The following is a 20,013-nucleotide window of genomic DNA, read 5'->3' on the forward strand; positions in this document are numbered from 1 at the left end:
TAAATCACAATGTCGGGACACAACTCTTTCATTGTGGAATGTGCAGAAAGGTTGGCGCTGTCGCACGCAAACCATACTGACTGAAGGGCCTTAGCAGCCCACAAGAACCAACGCTGTGGTCGGATTAAGACAAAAGCTTCATAAAATAATGGAGGCATCTATTGACTGTGTCGTGGTGTCAGCAGTTCAGCCGAATAAGGCCAACATTAGTGCTTCAAATGGCCTCTTGGTGATGTCGCATTTAAATTTGTTTATTGGATTTCATCATGTTACAGCGTGACAAACTATTATAACCCTTAAGCAATTGTGTCTGTATAATGTATCATATTGGTCAACACATATTCAAATAGGCTAATATACCCCCAGTTATGATTGTTTTGTCCCTATAATGGGGAGAAAAGTAAGAACTGTGAACCTGGATGTGTTACATGTCACTTATACAAAATCTTAGTTGTACAATTGAGAGCTTGTATTTTTCCTCTACTGATGCTGAATTTAAAAATATTCAAGAGGAGAACACATTGTTTGATTAACTTTTCCGTTAAATGTCTTGTTTCTTGACAAAACCCTGGAACATTCTTTGCATTATATATATATACTGAATCTGGCCCATTTTAAATGTGTGGTGCCATAGTGTGCATGACACAATACAGTTTTTCTCAATTGCTTTGGCACATTTACTGGAACAAACTTAGAATTGTCAAAACTCTAAGTATAATCCTTACACCACGTGGTACATTCAGCACACCACTCTATGTGACCTGCAAAAGGTGATTACTAAATAAAAGTAAATAAATCCATCAATGAATAAAATAAAGGTTCCTTTATCATTGCTTAGACCAAGACAGTCAAAATGCGAAGACATCTTGTCAAATGAAAGTGGACTCTGAAAGTGTGATAGTTAGTTACCTACTATGTAATATCGTCCAGTTGCTAACATTGTATATTTAGGCTGCTGAATAGTATTGATGTCAGCCATGGCACACTCTATACTTGCTCATTGTATGTACACACCAAACATCCACAAATACACAAAGGAAGCTTGTACAAAAAAAAGAAGATATACAACAGCAAAATGATTAGGAACTGTAGAACAAGATGTGCAAGAAAAGAAAAAATATGCGGCAAATGTATTAACCTCAAGGGTCATCCAATCTCTCCTCTCTGTCTGGCCACAACATTTTATCGACATCACAACTGATTTCCTCCCTTGCAATTCAATAAGGGAAAACTTTTGGCATGAAGCACAACGGGACAGTTGGGTTTAGGAAAAGAAGAACGGGACAGTTGGGTTTAGGAAAAGAAGAACGGGACAGTTGGGTTTAGGAAACGTGACACGCGGGACACGACCCCTGGTCTCCTGGGTGAAAGTCCTGTGTTGTTTGACCCATCCACCCCCCCAACCAACCTCCCTATGCAGATTTTCGGGCTTTCATACTACTCACTACCGTTGTCGCTCTTAATACTGAGAATGGGTTGATCTAATATATGTATGACAGGTTGTTGTGATTGTTGGTTGCTCTATTTGCATGGAGGGATTTACATAATGAACACGTGTATAATTGCATTTGACAATAATATGATTTAATAGCAAATGAATGCAAACTATTTGATCTGCAAGGCTTACCCAATGTATTTTCTGCCAAAGCAATGACAAATGACTATAGTCATGTGAACAACTGACTTAATGTTCATATAAATAGTCATATAGTTTGACGATTGTGCCAAAGCGATTGAGAAAAACTGTAATAAAAACCTTCATTCAATCAATAAATGTATCAGTAGTCTAATGTATCAGCAGCTACAGTTGCTGCACTTTATATCATCAAGAAACATGTTTCATGCATGAATTGTTTTTTAGATATGTGTCTAATCATAACCAGAGCTTAATGTGAATTATTGTTTGACAAATTCTCACTCAAACCAGAGATGCACAGCAAATTCCTCTGCATCTGTGAACAAGTGACTGTTCCTGAAGAAAAAAAACCTCTTGTCAGGTTGGGTTTCTAATCCGCCGAGTGTTTTGTCACATGGCTGGTCTTACAGGAGAGGCGGAGATCCAGCCTACTCAAGGCACTGAAATCGGATTGTTGGAAGGCGGAGAGAAATGATGTAAAATCACCAGAGGCAACATTCGACCAATTCTTAAAGGGGGGTGGGGGGTGGGGCAGAGGTTTCCCATGAATTAAAGTCACTGTGCTCAAAAAAACAAACAAATGAGGCTGATAATTCTGCTGGAAAGATGTGGAGCTCATGTGGAGTCAACTAACAGCACACATTGAAACAGAAAGGTGACGCTTGAAGAAATATGTGTTGTATTGATTCCCGCTGAGTACTGCTCCTCCTTTCAGTTAGGCCTAGGTCAGCTGCAGACCAGTGCCTCCTGGATGAGTTGAATTAAAAGTCAGTGTCTGACACTTTCCTGTGAGCTCAGTGCACCATACTGATGCAATCACAGTTTACAGGGACAAAATGACTCTTGCAAAGTGAAAAGAATGCAGTTACCTCATCAATAGTAATGCTACATTATGAGCTATGTAAATACATTGATTATTATTATATAATTGTACAGTAGCCTATATAGTAGGAGTGAACTCCACTGCTGGCAACAGCAAAAAAAAGTGTGGTTTTAGTGTACTGAATAGCCTTATTTAGAAAGTAATATAATTCTGAATTATTGCATGGCATAACATTCTTGGGTTGCTGCTGTTATTAATCATTATTCTACAATTTATAGTGGCTGGATATAATCGTTTTAAAATGGTATTCTAATTGGCTCCATGGGCCGCTGTGAGACTAGCTCCATGCTAGCTATTAAGGTGTTAAGTGCCTTGAGTGTGGGAAAACAATGATGACCAAAACTGATTACCTCTTGCCCTGCTGCAATTTGATTGGCTGTTTGCGAAATTGTTGGCAGAAGTGTCTTTCTTTCAACTTTGACATTAACTGCGGCCACCATGAGCTATGTGGATTATCTTCTACATCACAAAGTCTGCGTTTTGAAGAAAAACTTGAAATGAAACAGCTCGGTGCCCTCCAGCCACAGGATATTGTTATAAACCAAACCGCTGGTAAAAAATAATCCGATTTAACGTGGAGTGGATAACCAGGAACAAAATAGCTAACGTAACCGGCTAGCTTGTCAGAGAAGACTCGTTTTTTGTTCCCTGTGTGTTATTTGGAGGGGATGATACCTGGTTAAGAACAGGGTTTCAGGATCTCAAACATCTTTGCGCTTGCGAGACTCACAATGACTTATAAAGATACATAACAGCTACAAGTGTATGCACTATACAGGATTTACCCTATTATACTTTATCAACAGGAACTGATAGGTCAAACAGCAAACAGCCACCCACAAATAGTCTATGAACAAAGCATCAGGCTGTCTTTGAGATTTCACATGAACAACGGTTAAAGTTACTCAGGCTACCGAAGAATACCAGAATTCCTCCGTTCAATTAGGCCTAAGTGATGCACCCCAAGCTTCCATCCTTACCAAACAGCCATGTATATTGGCTCTTCCAGTCTCTCCACTGCTGGCTGTTCCAATTTAACGGGAGAGAGGAGCAAGAGGGGTTAGGATGGTGACCGGTCTCTGATGAGCTGTTACCACCCCCATCTTCAGCCAGAGAGGACATTATTTCTTCAACTTCTTCTTGCGTTGCCCCCCGGCGGAAGGTGAATCGGTCGTGCTATTAACGTCATCGCTACACAATTTCATAGTAAAACCAAAATGAATTAAACTGCCTTGTTTTCTTTTTGCCATGGCTATACGATGCTAACTGCAGAATGGATTTCAAGGACGTTGCGCTCTGATTAATGGCCTCCAACATTTATATTTTTTCTATGAATCTTTGAGTTAACATGTACTAAACATGAGTTGAATTTGCACCGCAGCGCCGCCACGCCTTGATGCTCATGACAAGAATAGCATGTATAGTTATTGTTATTGAAGTGAATTAGGTTTAAATCGCCGTCATGCACTATCCACTCACCATAATCCACTCGCTATAGCGGGACAACCACGTGACGGTTGTGTTTAGGAAAAGAACAACAGGGAAAGCAAACATCACACAAGCGGGACACGATCCCCGGTCTCCGGGGTGAAAGTCCTGTATTGTTTGACCCATCCACCACCCAACCAACCTCCCTACGCGGATTTTCGGCATTTCATACTACTCTACTGTAGTCGTGCTGTGATCACGAAAGATGCTTCCCATTGAAATACATTAATTTAAAAAACGTGCTGACCACCACGAAAAAAAACGAGATAAACGTGTCTGTGTACACGAATCAATAGATTAAATAACGTGACCATTTCACGAACTGCCGTGAGACTGGGTTGTATTAAGGGGAGCCGATCTGATGACATATTGTGGTTGTTTTTGGATTTAATATAGTAAATATATTCCATATTGCACCTTTAAAGATTCACCAGGTGGACACAACCGCGACTCCAAATGAAATGAATAATTGATGAACTGCAAGATGTGTAAATCAGCAATTGTCTGCTAACAAGTTTGTTACATCAACTCAAAAGGTGCTAATACTCTGTCAGTGTTGAGTTAACAGGTTGTTTATGCTGCCCCCAGGTGGCCAAAAAAGAAATCAAACCATCAGCATCATGAGCTCTATCAGTCAGACACGTTCATATGTTGAGCTTAGATTTATTATCTTGTAAATCCTATAAGTGTGCAAACATTGTGCAAACATGTAAAAAAAATCCATGTGAGCATCCTAGTGTTACATTTACTGTAAGTTCATTTGGTTTACACATGAGACAACAACTGTGGGAAAGTACAGCCAGTCCCTGCTGGCAGAAAGATGACCACCCAGTCTTTGGCTCAGCTTGAAATCTGTTGTACAAAACTAGGAATGAAATTTCAGATCAGTTTATTTAATAACTGGAATAACCTTTCCAGTCTGAGAAAAGGGCAATGTACTGTGGATACAGTAAGACAATGCTTTTTGCTCCTCCAGCGGTGAACATGATCGCAAGCTGAGCTTATTTAGACACTGATCCTCTGGGGATTCTGAACATCTGAAGACTGCAGCTCTGCGCAGCATTTAGAATAACAACCTAAGGCATGCACCAAGGGGAAAATAAAGCTTTTTAGTGGAGCATTAGTCAAAGTATCTCCAGTCTAGTGTTGATATCAATTATTATGAAGTAGTGTTTGATTTGTTTTTGGTGCACAATATGCACCTAAAACAAAATAAGTGACATTACAGCACACGTTTTGTTCATTTACTGTCTTTGCATTTGATTCAGGCTCTTGCAGACTGCATCTCAGACCTTCTCAGTCCATTCCATAGCAACACCAGTGACCTGGTCGTTGGGATAGATGCAATGGGATTCATTCTTGGTAGGAAAACACACCAATTCATTTTAAGGAGGATATACTGTAAATGGTAGGTTGAGAGCAATCAAACTTGGTGTCTCTCGTTTTATCTCAAGAGGGTGAGAAATCTCCTTACCACCATTTGTCCCTTAATGTTCATTGTATACATTCAGTGGTGGAATGTAACTCAAGTACTGTACTTAAGTACAAATTTGAGGTACTTGCACTTTACTTGAGTCTTCTCTTTTCATGCCACGTTCTACTTCTACATTTCAGAGAGAAATATTGTACTTTTTACTCCACTACATTACTCTGTTACAGCTTTAGTTACTAGTTACTTTACACATTAAGATTCCTGCACACAAAACACATGTACTTTATAAAATCTGATGTTTTATTCTAAAGTAAACTAGCCAACAATATAACGGCTACAAGTCCAGCTGAGATGATTAGAGCATTACACACACAACTGGTTGGATCCTTTACATTTTCTACAATGGGAAGATTGTTCTGCATCAAGTACTTTTACTTTTAATACTTTAACTACATATTCCTGATGATCCTTACATACTTTTGCTTAAGTAACATTTTCAACGCAAGATTTTTACTTGTAACAGAGTATTTTCACAGTTTCGTATTTATACTTTTACTTAAGTAAGGGATCTGAATACTTCTTCCACCACTGTATACATTACAGGTTTACTTTCACATTACACCATTTATACTGACACAAAACCTCAATATACCTTGTACCTTGGTGTAGTTTAGGCTCAGTGTCACTGTGGACTCATGTGTTTAACCTTCATGGTTGATATTTATGTAACATTTCATATGAATCGCAATGTGATGTGATTGGAGAATGATTTTCATTAAATTAGCTTATTCATTTTATTACTTCTTTTTACTTATTATCCATTTGAAATGTTCTCATACTTTATGTCTTTAGTGTACATCGCCATATTTCTCAGTTATTCTATTTACCATAGTGAAATAGTTTAGCAGGAAAACAGTCAAACCCAATAAGCGCTTTCTGAAGCACCCAGACTAGAAAGCTTTGCACGTCATCAGTCACAGCGTATTCCTCATTTGGTACAAGCTCTTCCACTTGAAACAGTGTGCTTCCAAGGACTGAAGCTTCCACCCATCTCTAGTTACATGTAAAATGGAGCGCACCATAAATAAATGTGCACCTTTGGGAACTCAAGATGTATGCTGTGTCTGCAACTACCACCTTCCTTAGACATTCAATCTACACTATTCTACAGGCAGTTACTCTGTTAGTATAGGCCAGGAAACCTATCCCCTGAGCTAAAATTCCAAATTTAGATACTTTGCCACAGCAAATGGCATTACAATGTCCACTTCCCACTGGGAGTTAGCCACAGGCGGGGATCATTTCTGAGCTATCATTCTGTCGGTATAGATGAATGTTTCTGATAAATGTTTTTCAGGTGCGTCTGTTGCCACCAGCCTCGGAAAAGGTTTTCTGTCTGTCCGTAAAGCAGAACACCTGTGTGTCACAAGCCAATCCCCGAGCTACAGCGACTACACAGGCGTAGAAAAGACTATGGAAGTAAGACTGGATGTGCTAAAACCAGGTTAATCTTCCTTTGCTTTTTACCCTTTAATCATGTCCCTTATTTCTTTTGAGGAGATGAATGTTTACCCAGCTGGCAATATTTGGGACACCTCAGGGTTGTGAGAGCTACATCTTAAAATATATTTTCTAAAAGAACACATTTCAGTTTGTGAGTGCTGACAAGGATGTTAAAATTCTATCAGAATGGCCCACCTCCTCTATACATGTAGTTTAAAGTAGGGCAGCTCATTCTGTCAGGTGGGAGATAATAGGTTTGGACTTATGTTGTTTGTGTTTTTTGTAAATATTCAGTCTTAAAATTTCCTTGCAAAAAGTAATACACTGGTTGAGTGATTACTTAGATCATTATCTGGCACCAGAACTCTGTAGAGAACGAGTTGTTTTAGGCATGGTGAGCGTAAGAAAAGCTTCAATGCATGGCTGTATGTCAGAATTTCAACATAAATTTCTTTGACCAGAATATAACATTTATTTCTTATGTATTAAAATCCAATATATCAACTAGGGTTCATTATAGTTAATGAATCTATAGATGTAGCTATATTCTTTAAAAAGTGAAAAATATTAAACAATGTCCATAATAATCATCCACAGCCCAAGATATATTCCAATTGCTTATTTTACTCAACCAAGAGTCTAAAACCCAACGATATTCAGTTCATTATTATGTATAAGAAAAATATGAAATCATCATCTGAGAAGCTGCAACCACCAAATACAAATTTGACATTTCTGCATAAAAAAATATTAAATGTTTAATTGATTATGAATATAGTTGCTGATTCTGTCAGTCAACTACTCGATGAATAAACTAATCGTATAAAATCAACCTAACCCTAAACGACACGAGAAAAAAAAACAATTGAAACGCTGGTCTCCTCAACTTTCTGTCCATTTCTTCCCTGTGGCACGGCACCCTCTAGTGTTAATGGGAGTTGATGGCAGAGGGCATCTGGTTTATGGAAGGGGAATGTCATAGATTTGGTTTGGGGCAGAGCCGTATATAGACAGAGTTTGGCCAACTCAAATTATGGGCGCCATATTGGATACCATCGTCAGATGACTCTACAGTGTAACCCTACGGGACAAATATGCTATCTTGAAATAAATAAACTTACTCAATGGCGAAAATTGTAACTGTAACTAGTGCTGCATTGTAATGTACTGCATTGTTAGGCTATTATTATTATTATTATTATTATTATTATTATTATTATTATTATTATTATTATTATTATTAACAGACATTGATAAACCCTTCCCATATCGTAGCCTAAGACGTTATGTGATTCTGATGATTGTGATGATAATGCGACCGACAGCATACGGGTAAAAAGTGTGTTTTGGTCAGGTGGAAATCGCGGTAGAACAGGACCGTAACGTTATCACGCTAGCAATAATAACTTAGTAGTGACCGAGGCAAAGTTATGTATTAATAATATTTGGTGATCTAAATCAACATAAATGACCTGTCTGCGTGGTCACAGTATATTACATCTGAGTTACAGTTGACAATTGAAGTCAGACTAGCTTAAATTCAAGTCATCGTCGAGTCGCACTTAAGTCGCACAAACAGCTGACTTCAGACTTGACTCGGACTCGACCCAAAAGACTTCAGACTTGACTTGCGACTCGACCCAAAAGACTTCAGACTCGAGCTTCGAGACTCGTCAACATGTTTTCATGCAATTATTGCTTTTTAAATCTAAATTTATTCCTGTATTTCTATTTTCTTTTATTGGCGCATATACGTTGGGGAAACGTATGACGAGCCTCATGTCCCCTGCCCTTCGCCGTAACGTGCAACGTAACGCATGCGTTATGCCTTATGTGCGCGCACTCACATAAAAATACATTGACGATGGTGACACCAAGTCCTCCCTGAGTTGTGCCTTTTGTCATTAGTTTTGCTTTCAATAACTTGGTAAACAGTGACAGTAAGCTAACAGCTACATGCAAGGTGTGTGGCACCAAGATAAATGATGCCGGATCAACAACGTCGAACTTCATCAGGCATCTCAAAACACACCCAGATAGGTCAGTCACTCACACACTAAGAAAGTGAAACGTTACATTTAGCATATATCGTCACAGGTAACAAGCTAACCATCGCAAAGTTTTGCTGGGAACAGGCAGATTGTATCTTTGTAGTTAGTAGTTGCTGAGACTCAGACATCCATGGCACACAGGAGGCGGGACGCATGGATCCATCTCCCCAGGAACAAACGCTGTGTCGGGGGGGTAAACTCATGTGATGTGTAATTGATCCCGTGGTTGATTTGTAGACTATTAAGTGAACAAGGTGTACCCGGTCCACCAAACACTGGGCCATCTTGACTGTCTTAATTCTGCACATATTTCTGTTACTGTAGTCCTATTTACTATTTCATTATTTCATCCATGCGTGGCGCAGCGGATCCGCGCGCACTGTCACCTGCCGTGGAGACGCTGGCCTCACTAACCTCTCCTCCTCTGAGTCGGGTCTCTGATTTTGATACTGTACTGTATGGATGGTAGCTACAGGACATGTTTTGAATTCATAAGATTTAACAATACAGTGTTAGGGACAAATCAGATGAGACTTGAGACTTGACTTGGACTTGTGGCAAAAGACTTGAGACTTGACTTGAACTTTCCCCTCAAAGACTTGAGACTTGACTTGGACTTCCAAAAAATGACTTGTGAACATCTCTGAGCAAGATCACAAGCATTTCAAAGCATGTAGGTACATGGAGTGCTAGCGAAAAAGCTAACGCTAGCATAAGGCCTGGCTAACTTCTAAGAGAGAACTAAGAGATGGGGGATGACACGCAGCAAAGGGCAGCAGGTCGGATTCAAACCCGCGCCGCTGCAGGACGCAGCCTACATGGGGCAAAGGCCGCCCCAAACTTCATTCATTTCTTAAGCAGCGTTAGAACTTTTTTGACAGCATGGTACATATTAACGATGGTATTACTATACATGTCCTATGTAATTTGTTATCATAAGTCGAAGAGAGAAATTGACATTTACCTCACACAATAATAAGTAGTCACTGCTCTCCAGTTAGCTCTTTTCACCTTCAGCTCCCATACTTTTCGCCTTTTTGGTTCACGGGGGAACTTGTGAAATCTTTTGCCGCTTCCCGGTCTTTCATTGCAGCCAATTGCGCAACAGCTGGGCATTTTTAACTAAGAATAGTAGCATTAATAGTATTTTCTATGGCTGACATTGGCCCAAAAAAGTTTTATCTGAAGAGAAACGTTTTCATCTGCAGCCGTAACATAAAGAAATAGTGAAATCTGTGTTTGTTAAACAGTAAGCTATACTGTGATTTCAACTAAATAATTGTTCTTGTAACATTGTAAACATTTTTTTTAAATATATTTTTATTAAACATACCATGAGTATATCTAAACGCATTATTTAAGTTTTTGATATAAACATGATGATCCAAATTCAGTCATTGATTTGATTGTAAACAAAAAGCAAAAAGCAGTACCTATGAGGCATGACAAGCATCACAAGATTAATCTGAGGGGTTGGAAAATGATTAACAGGATAGGAAAGCAGAAAAAACATTTTCAAATCTTTGCTTTTTTCTTGTGATTTGCATAGTCTTACTTCTTACAGAAAGGTTGGGAATGTCTGATCTACAATATTATGAAAAGAGGATTAAGTACCAAGTAAAAACATTTTAACAGTATTAGTGTGAAGAAAAATCTTAATTTGCAAACTACAGCAGCTCCCACACATACAACATATTAAAAAACATCCACAGTCATTCTTTGGCATCTCTGCAGTACCAGAAGAGTCAGTTTTGTGGAACTGCTGTGTCACTCTGTAGCTCCAGACAAGTTAAACTGAGCAACACCACAATAATCCACATCCCACAGAGGAAAACTCGTTCTAAGCCAGGAAAAACTAAACGCACACATGTCAGGAAGCTAAAACTCCAGCCTCCCTCCTCCTGTTTTGACCACAGAAATCCCTCCAGTCTTTTTCTTCATTTCAGTCTTTACTTTTGACTTGGAACTCCTGCTTCCATCCTTACTGGCAGCAGTTTGGCTGTTTCTTCTTCGATGAAGCGTACACATTGTTTGAGGTGCTGTTAATTCCTGGAACAAACAAACAGCTGGGTGTTAAAACTATGTGACAGATGGGATGGTTTTCATGACCACAAAGAGATGAGTTTGGATACTCACTGACGATGCCCCCAATTTGCCTTGATCCACTTTTCTCCAACTCCGCAAGAACGTTGGTCTCGAATGCCAACGATGCAACTCGAAAGAAAAACTCTTTGACGTTTTCCCCTACAGCATCGAGGAAATACAGTATAGATTAATAATTTTCATATAGTTCCTCACTAATGTGGAGAGGAGGGCTGAAACTTTGACTTTTTTTCTTTAAAGCAAGACCCATCTCTAGGACTATTAATATTAGCTTCTGATCTTCCAACTGATGTAGAAAAAAAAACTGTCACACCTTCCTCCCTAATTTCTCAACTCATCCCTGATTTAAAGTGTTAATGTAACAACAACTTTTATACAGCCCAAATAATTTGGGCTGTATAAAACTTAGAATTAGCAATTGCCAAATATGTGGTAATCGTAACAAACAGTTTGTGACGTTATTGAAGAGCTACTAAATACATTTTGTTTTCCCATAAAATTTGTTCTCTCAACCATATCCTCAGTGTTGCTTAACATGAAAACACAGGATGTCCCAGATAATGAAACGATCCTGTAGATTTACATTAGGCCCACCAGTTTTAATCATCTCAACTTTGTTTCTGAGAGATCATGATTTCTCCGTCATTTCAGCATGTGGATGGCCCTAAATACCAGAATACCCATTAGCCTCAGCTGCCGATGCCACAGAGAAGAATCCAGTCACAGCGGTAGCCAATTCAAAATTCTTCAGAAGTTGCTGAATTCAACCAAAGTTGACCCCAAAATTGAAAAGTTAAGTCTGTACATTATAATATCTGTTTTCTTAACATAGTCATTTTTAGTGACAAAATTGAAACCTCTGATCTGTTGTTTCTTGCCGAAATGCACCTTGGGAGACGTAGTTAAGGGATACTCTGCTGATTTTTACATTGTCGCACCTTTATGATCAATGGTGCATACAGTACAATGGCAGGTTTTTCACAATAAAATGGAGTAAAACATAAATCTGGGGCATGGAAAAATGAAAGACCCTTCTCTGATTTTCCCCCAAACAACTCAAATAGTTCAAGATAAATTACAAACTAGTATTAAAACTAGTTTCCTAGTAAATATGAAACTAGGAAATAGCTTAAATGCAGTTAGTAATGTCTTCAATCAGACTATTCTCCCCCTTTTCTGACCTTAACTAATACCATTCAAACAGTCCCTCAGCCAAGGGTGGGGTTGCTGACACTTGTCATGTTACTGTATTTAAATAGAAAACACTCACCTGTGAGTGACGACACAGCCCAATACTCTGCTCTGATCTCTTGTGCTAGTTTGAGAGCATCTTGTTCGATCTGAGAATACTGAGCAGGAGACTGTCCGAGAAAGCAGAGCAGACAAAGTTAGATATCATGTAATCAAGTCAAACACAAAAGATCTGCAACTAAGAATTGTTTTCAATATAATTTCTTGCTTGATTGATCAATGGTTTAGTCTATTAAAAGGTAGAATAAATAAAAGATGGCCATTACAATGTCCTGCACTGCAAGGGAGTGACTCAGGAAGGACAAGAGAAGCCCTCTAGAAATAATAAAAAGGTAAATTACTTAATCCAGTAATCTAATTTCTTATGAAAGCCACAGCATTAGCAATCCAAGTAGACCAAATACCAAATCTCAGCGCTCATACCATCTGTGCAAAAATCACAATAAAGTAAAGGAAGAATCACAACTCAAATAGTTCAAGAGAAATTACAAACTTCTGGAAATAGAAAAGGAGTCTGCTTCTTATTTCCCACCACTGCTTAAATGCAGTTAGTAATGTCTCAGAAATGTCTGCAGGTCCATCATTTCAGAAAAGATTTGGAGTCCAGTGAAGTAAAGGACAGGGAAACTACATTCCTGAGGTTTGAGTCGGGACACAAGCGCTTTGTGCTGCTGGCAACAATCCAACCAATTGACATTCGACTCCAGTAACAAACACAAGAAATCTTCACAGGCATGTCCACTTTAAAACCGTCAAAAGACGTACGCTCAGGTCTTTCTTTGTGCCCACGAGGAACAGCTGAACGGCGGTGGGGTCGTTCTCTTTCAGGGCGTCCTCCAGCCACTGTCTGCAGACAAAACATGACAAACTTAAGACGTCCAGCTGGGACCAAAAACTGGACGAGTGCCAACAATCTGCTCATAACAAATAGGCTTACCTCACATGGCCCAAAGACGCGATGTCATTTACATCAAATGTGATAATCACAACTGGAAGATGAGAAAATATTACATTAACAGTTTTAAGAGACACAGTTATGTATAGAGATGTCCAGATCCGATCACGTGATCGGAAATCGGGCCCGATCACGTGGTTTCAGACTTGATCGGAATCAGACGTTACCTCCCGATCAGGACTTGGATATATATGTATACATATTCTCATTATTTTTAACACATCTATAGTTATGCGGTGGCACAGAGTTAGACCCTTTTGACTCCACACAGAAACAGCAACGCGTGCGGCATGACATCACTTTGTTGCAGAGACGCTATTGGTTAAATGCCGGCAAAGTAGAAACACGGAAGCAGCTTGAAGCGGAAAGCGTGAGTATGTCTGCGGTCTGGACGTATTATAAAGTTGAATTATTATAGAAGTATCGGATCGGGACTCGGTATCGGTAGATACTCAAACTCAAATGACTCGGACTCGAGGGCAAAAAAACCTGATCGGGACATCCCTAGTTATGTATACACAGCTTCTTTTCCTCCCCTGATATTGTGTACACAGAAAGAGGAGAGTCTTTAGTACGTTCCTTATAAGTGTGCTGCCTTAAAACACAAATCTCTCACCCTGGGCTCCTCTGTAGTATGTTGAAGCAATGCACTTGAATCTCTCTTGGCCTGCAGTGTCCCAGCTGCAACATAGAGACAGACATGTAAGCAATGTCCCATCAGGAAGACTCACTTTACTTTTGTTTTATGTTTAATAATGAAGACCTGAGACTTACAGCTGTAGGCTGAAAGGAACGCCCAGCACCTCAAAGCGCTCCATCTCAAAGTCAACGCCGATCGTTGCCTTGTAGTTTTTATCAAAAGCGTCTTTGCAAAACCTGAAAACATAAAAATTGTCTTCAGTTTTTCATCTAAATGAAGAATGCTATACTGTATATAATTTTTATCTGATCAAGATATCTCAAAAAGTAAAGTAAAACCGAAACCAATCACATCCACCACCAATTTCTTTACAGATTTGATATCAGTACCTTAAATACTGTATATTTTTCTATTTCTTTGGTATAAAGTACAGTTACAATGAAAACTGTAGACAGCTGTGCTGTGGATTATTCACAGTAACACGGAGACTGTTTATGGAAAAGGATTTAGCTTTCTTTAGTGTTTAAAACCTAATGTTCAATGCTTTGAATCATATTCACCACCAATGCAGTGGGATGGAAACAGCTTAGTTAAAACCTCAACAAATGAAACCAAAACTTTCTGCATGACTACAACCAACCAGCGGTAAGTGGGAAAATGTGCTTCTTTTTAATTTGGGTCAACTGCCCCTTAAAAACAGTGGTTCCCAACCTTTTTTCCTTGGCGCCCCCCCTACTCATGTCTAAGAAAAGCTGAGCCCCCCCCGAAACCGAAGTTGAGGTAACTCTTGAGATAGAGCCTTACTTTCTTTTTTGATACAGAGGAGTTATCAGCACTTTTACGTTTCCCCGCCATGTTTCGTTCATAAAATAGTGATGCCGTGGCGGCAGGAAAAACGAGGATGATAGCAGCTAGCAGCTAGCAGCTGACCTGATGACAGCAGGGTCCCAGGTTAAGAGGTCCCAGAGGTTTGGCCTACTAAGTAGCCTGCCTACAATTTTAAGCGAGAACAAAAATACATAGTTTTTATACAGACTTTTGTATAAATTATATATTCTAGTGTATTATCATAATTTGTTTAACATTTGCAAATATTTTGTTTTTACCTCAACCTCAAACCAGATAAAGACTTGCGCCCCCCCTGTGATCTTTGCCGCCCCCCTGAGGGGTGCCCGGACCCCAGGTTGGGAACCACTGCTTTAAAAGGATTGTGTCTTTTGCCAGCAGGAAGTGCCTAAAGTAAAAGTACTTGTTGGGCCTTTCAGAGAGTTATATTATTACAGATATCGTTTTATTGGAATATTATTACTGATGCTTTAACATAAGCAGCATTTACCAGTTACAGCTGGTGGAGGTGGAACACATTTTTACTACTTTATATACTGTTGAATAGTTTAATCTACAGCACAGTATCCTATTTTATAAACTGATTATGTTTTGTTAATATTAATCTGTAAAGTAACTAATACCTCCAGCTGTCAGAGAAATGTACAGTAGGTCTATTTTTCTCTCTGTAGATGTACAAAATTGAAATACTGTAAACTGTAAAGTACAGTACTTGAATAAATGTGCTTAGTTACTTTCCACCACCGTCTATTGCTGTGTGTTATTTTTAATGTAGATTTAACATTTTCTACACTTTTTAAATAATAAAATAATGAGGATTATGCTCAAGTCCTCTGAGTTATTTCTTGTTTGAGTTATTCATTTCCCAGAACTGCACTAGTGACTGTTTGAGCTTACCTATTAATCAGACAGGTTTTCCCCACAGCCAGATCGCCCACAACAATGACCTTCGAGATTTTAAATCTGCTGAGAAGAATAAAAGAAGATAGCAACAAGTAAAAAAAAAAAAGTGCCACAAAACCACCACATGCAGCATCATGTGACTGCTGGTTCCTGTCCTCACCCCACAGTGCCGGTACGCTGCTCCTGACACGCAGTCTTCACTTTGTTGTTGAAATCCTCCTTAATGTGGAGAGCTGCATCTTTCCTGAAATACTACAAGAGAGGAAGAGGGATTGGTCCTGAGGTGGGGAGTGAGGTGTTTTTCCCATTGTCGTTGTTGTTTTGTTATAAATAAGCTGTTAAAAGTAAGAAGTTAATTTGCCTCAATATTAATGAGTTCTCTATTTACGTTGCTGTCACTTTAAGACTAGTGCTGGTATGTGGCGTGAGCTGTAGTTAGGAAGTAAACAAACGCTACAAACAAACGGTTCAGTGATGTATGGTTGAGTGTAGCAAGCCAACTACAGTTACATTTGCCTACATTTATGCCTAGAGTAGCGTTGTTGGTATGTATTCATATTTAAAAAATTACATAGGTTCATAGATCATTAGTTTGATGTCAGTGTTATTTTGTGTTAAGTTTATATTAGAAATGTCCGTGATCACTGACGTTTGTGCTGTGACTAACGTTGCATGGTTGCTAGGCAACTATAAGTCACAGGACAGGCTACACTCGTATGAATGAACGTAATATTGTTTACATGTAAAAATGTCTTTGTACAGCATAATCACACTCTATCAGTTTAATAGTCATGAATTATATGGTGTAATGGTAGAAAGGAAATATTTGAATTGATGAAATTACATTCTGAACATTAGGCTATATTGTATGTTAAAAGCTAGCATAGAATTGATTAGTCTGTCTTTGTATGTTCCAGTTTCACACTTTCCTTGCAACGTCATTAAACCTGTGGACGTGGGAACGACTGTCTTCAGAGTCTTGATGTTAGGAGAGAGTTTAGCTGGCTGTCAGTGTATAGAGAGCAATACTGAAGACGGCACAGTTGTCCTGCTGTTATTTTGCTCTCATTGGTTTTTCTGCTGTTAATTGCTGTGGCTTGTATTAGTTATCATTGTATTTTGTCTTTTTCCAATTTGTTTGAAGGAAGAGGAATTTGTGAAGATGGTGGAAGCGCTCTAATAAAATGGAATGGTTTTACCTGAGGGAGCTGAGCGATGATACGGTCCCTTCGGACAGGAGGAAGAACACTCATGGCTGAAACTCGGACGGACATGAAGCTTGGAGGTAAATGTTTAGCAGAGGGGCATGTGGTGAGCTGGACAGAGAGAGAATGACATTTTAACTGTTTCTTCATAATATCTAGACTGCAGTGAATGATGTTTAGGCCCAACCATCAGACCTGTTGCTACAGGAGATGAAGCTTGTAATGAAACAAAAAGAAACACATTGGATCCAGCTTCTCAAATATGAAGATTTGTTGCTTTGTTTCAATTTTATATCATTATTTGTGATTGTAAATTGAGTATCTTTGGGTTTTGGAGAACAATACTAGGGCTCCAACTAAACAATTATTTTTATTGATTAAGAGCCCAAGATGACATCTTCAAATTACTCGAATAATCCAAAAGATATTAACCTTAAAATGATAGAAAAATCTGCAACTCCTCCATCACATTTTGAGTAAAAGGAAACAGTGAATGTTTTCTTATTTTTTCAAAGAAAGAGTAATCATAAAAGAGAGATTAATCACTAAAACTACATCTCATAGACCACTGGGGTCAGTATACTCCTTGGAACCTCATCTGCGGGCAGGACAGTGGCTAAGTGGCTTTTTACCATTCAAACTGTATTTGAAACGTCCCTGTCCCTTCATTCATTTACAATTTGTACTGCGAAGATAACGGCCTACACATGTTCCTACGATGTGAACATGGTAGAACAAACTACACACACGTCTGCCTCCTGTCTGTCAGTCCCAGTAACGACTACAGCTAACTGGAAATAAAGAGACAAACACACTACACTGCAATGAGAGAAACTATGGGTTATCCATTGTGTAGGAACATGACCGCATGCAGAGTCGACCAGCCATCTGGGATCAGGGTTGATCCACTTACTGTGGCGATCTGCTTTAATCCTCTCGTTCATCAAAGCGTCTGGGAAAGAAGGAGAAGAAGAAGAGTTAGGTTTGGTCCACCATACAACTGAAACTTTAAAACTCTATTTTACACTCAAACACCAAGCTAAGTCTCTTATTATCTCTGTAAAGTAACACGTTAAGAAAGATATGAGTAAAGGTTACACATAGATGACTACATTGAACTTTTGCACAGCAAAAACAGCGTGTTTGAGCTGCAGAAGAAGTTACCTTATCGAGACAGACTCTCTGTCTTCTGTCTGGGCTCGGTTTCATTCCTTCCACGGAAGCTTCTCGTTGGAAGATGGAGACCCATGTGTGTTCATGGCTAAGCATTAAAGTGTTGCTTTGATGGCGATCAGAGTTGAAATGGACCCACGGAAGTGGGAAGAAGCAGACTGGAGCCGCTGCTGCTGACTCAGATCTCTGGATTTCTTCTTTCTTTCCTCCAGATTTTCTCTGCTCGGTCCCCTGCCGGAGGAAATGAGGAATCATCGGAAATTAGGAAAGAGAAGAAATCTGTCAGGTAAATATTTGGACAACAGAGGGCGCTCTAAGCCTCGGATCTCTGCCTATGTGGATGTGGATCTCTGCCTCATACATTGTGTTATAACCACAATGTATGTCTGTCTGTCTGTCTGATAGGCCTAGACATTCTCTAAAATATTAAAATATTAATACCCTACACAATATGAAGACAAATACACAATATGTAAAACATATACAGCATTACATGAAGATAAGAATGATATTGATAACTTCACTAAATGTACTAATAATCCATCCATCCATCTTCTTCCGCTTATCCGGTAACGGGTCGCGGGGGTAGCAGCTCCAGCAGGGGACCCCAAACTTCCCTTTCCCGAGCCACATTAACCAGCTCCGACTGGGGGATCCCGAGGCGTTCCCAGGCCAGGTTGGAGATATAATCCCTCCACCTAGTCCTGGGTCTTCCCCGAGGCCTCCTCCCAGCTGGACGTGCCTGGAAAACCTCCCTAGGGAGGCGCCCAGGGGGCATCCTTACCAGATGCCCAAACCACCTCAACTGGCTCCTTTCGACGCGAAGGAGCAGCGGCTCTACTCCGTACTGGACTCCGTACTCTGTACTAATAATATCATTATTTAATGTGGGTTTTACATTCTTAACATGTAGGCCTAACGCAATATATTCATGTATCCCTATATCAGAGATATTCAACAGGGGGTCCGTGACCCCTAGGGGGTCCCCAGAGTTAGTGCAGGGTGGCCGCCAAATTATGTTTACAAAATAATTTTTCAAAAATTAATATATGTCTAAAAAATATACATTAACATGAATCTAACATTTTAATAGCAAAGACCAATTGGTCTATTTCTGAAAGAAAATGTTATTTAAAATTATTTAATTAATTATGTTATTTGAATATAAGCTTACTGTGCCTATAAGGTAGCCATACAGTTAAGCTTTAGGATTCACTGCCATTTTATTTTCATCTATGCGGCCCAGTTTAATGCAACTTAATTCTATACAGAAAATATACAGTAAATGTAGTAGGGGTCCCTAGATCTTCTCCTCTTTTAGCTAAGGGGTCCTTGGCCTAAAAAAACGTTGACGACCCCTGCCCTATATGGTACCAAACACTGCCAGGTTACCTTAGAGCAGTACATTTACTGAAGTAGCCTACTACTGTACTTTACTGTAACTATAATTTTGAGTGTTTTATGCTACTTTATATCACTATATTTTAAATATTGTACTCTTCTAATTACTAGTAACTTTTCACATTCATATTTAACATCAACCACATGATCATCTTACAATCACAACACATGTCAAAGATAAAGGGTCACATTTCTTCAGGTCTATCTGATTATAAAGCAGTCACATATTGAAAGGTGTTTCTAATTAGTGTCAACAAAAGCTAACATTATAGGCATCATTAAGAGACTTTATGGCAGACCAGTTGTATTAGATTGCTGTGTTGTATTAGAAAAGTATACTTTAAAAAGTGGCCACTGAGTGTAGAATGTTGACAATGAGAAGGTTCTGGTCTCTGTAATAGATTCTCCTGTTCATACTGGCCGTCTCAGAGATCCCTTTCTAACTTTGTTAGAAGAAATTGGGGCAGATTCCACAGTCCTCCCTCTGTTTGAAAATGACTACTTCTACAACATTAGTCTGTTTAGTACCAGGTTTCCTCGACA

The 20,013-nt window shown here is 39.2% G+C and overlaps 1 protein-coding gene across 3 annotated transcripts; it reads right to left on the reverse strand.

Annotated features, from left to right (window-relative positions):
- Nucleotides 1-10,510: 10,510 nt before the first annotated feature.
- rab34a (RAB34, member RAS oncogene family a) lies at nucleotides 10,511-18,326 on the reverse strand. 3 transcript variants are annotated; one of them, XM_031297633.2, is made up of 13 exons: nucleotides 18,061-18,326; nucleotides 17,810-17,848; nucleotides 16,891-17,007; nucleotides 15,852-15,943; nucleotides 15,686-15,754; nucleotides 14,077-14,178; nucleotides 13,919-13,983; nucleotides 13,285-13,336; nucleotides 13,113-13,194; nucleotides 12,614-12,662; nucleotides 12,367-12,457; nucleotides 11,130-11,237; nucleotides 10,511-11,042 (listed from the first exon to the last, which is right to left on the reverse strand). In XM_031297633.2, the coding sequence occupies exons 3-13, from the start codon at nucleotides 16,963-16,965 to the stop codon at nucleotides 11,036-11,038; spliced, it is 792 nt and encodes a 263-aa protein (XP_031153493.1). In that variant the 5' UTR covers nucleotides 16,966-17,007; nucleotides 17,810-17,848; nucleotides 18,061-18,326; the 3' UTR covers nucleotides 10,511-11,035. The 3 variants fall into 3 exon arrangements, with proteins under 3 accessions (XP_031153493.1, XP_031153491.1, XP_031153492.1); XM_031297631.2 differs by lacking the exon at nucleotides 12,614-12,662 and having other exon boundaries at nucleotides 18,061-18,324; XM_031297632.2 differs by lacking the exon at nucleotides 12,614-12,662 and having other exon boundaries at nucleotides 15,686-15,751; nucleotides 18,061-18,323.
- Between the last annotated feature and the right edge of the window lie 1,687 nt (nucleotides 18,327-20,013).

This window comes from Sander lucioperca, chromosome 5 (genome assembly GCF_008315115.2).
Source record: "Sander lucioperca isolate FBNREF2018 chromosome 5, SLUC_FBN_1.2, whole genome shotgun sequence".
Lineage (NCBI taxonomy): Eukaryota > Metazoa > Chordata > Actinopteri > Perciformes > Percidae > Sander > Sander lucioperca.

Coding starts and splice junctions, on each gene's coding strand:
- rab34a (XM_031297631.2), bottom strand. CDS start 16,965: ATGTCCGTCCGAGTTTCAGCCATGAGTGTTCTTCCTCCTGTCCGAAGG. Junction 13,337..13,918: donor ATACTACAGAGGAGCCCAGG/GTGAGAGATTTG, acceptor CTCATCTTCCAG/TTGTGATTATCACATTTGAT. Junction 12,458..13,112: donor GCACAAAGAAAGACCTGAGC/GTACGTCTTTTG, acceptor TTTCTCGGACAG/TCTCCTGCTCAGTATTCTCA.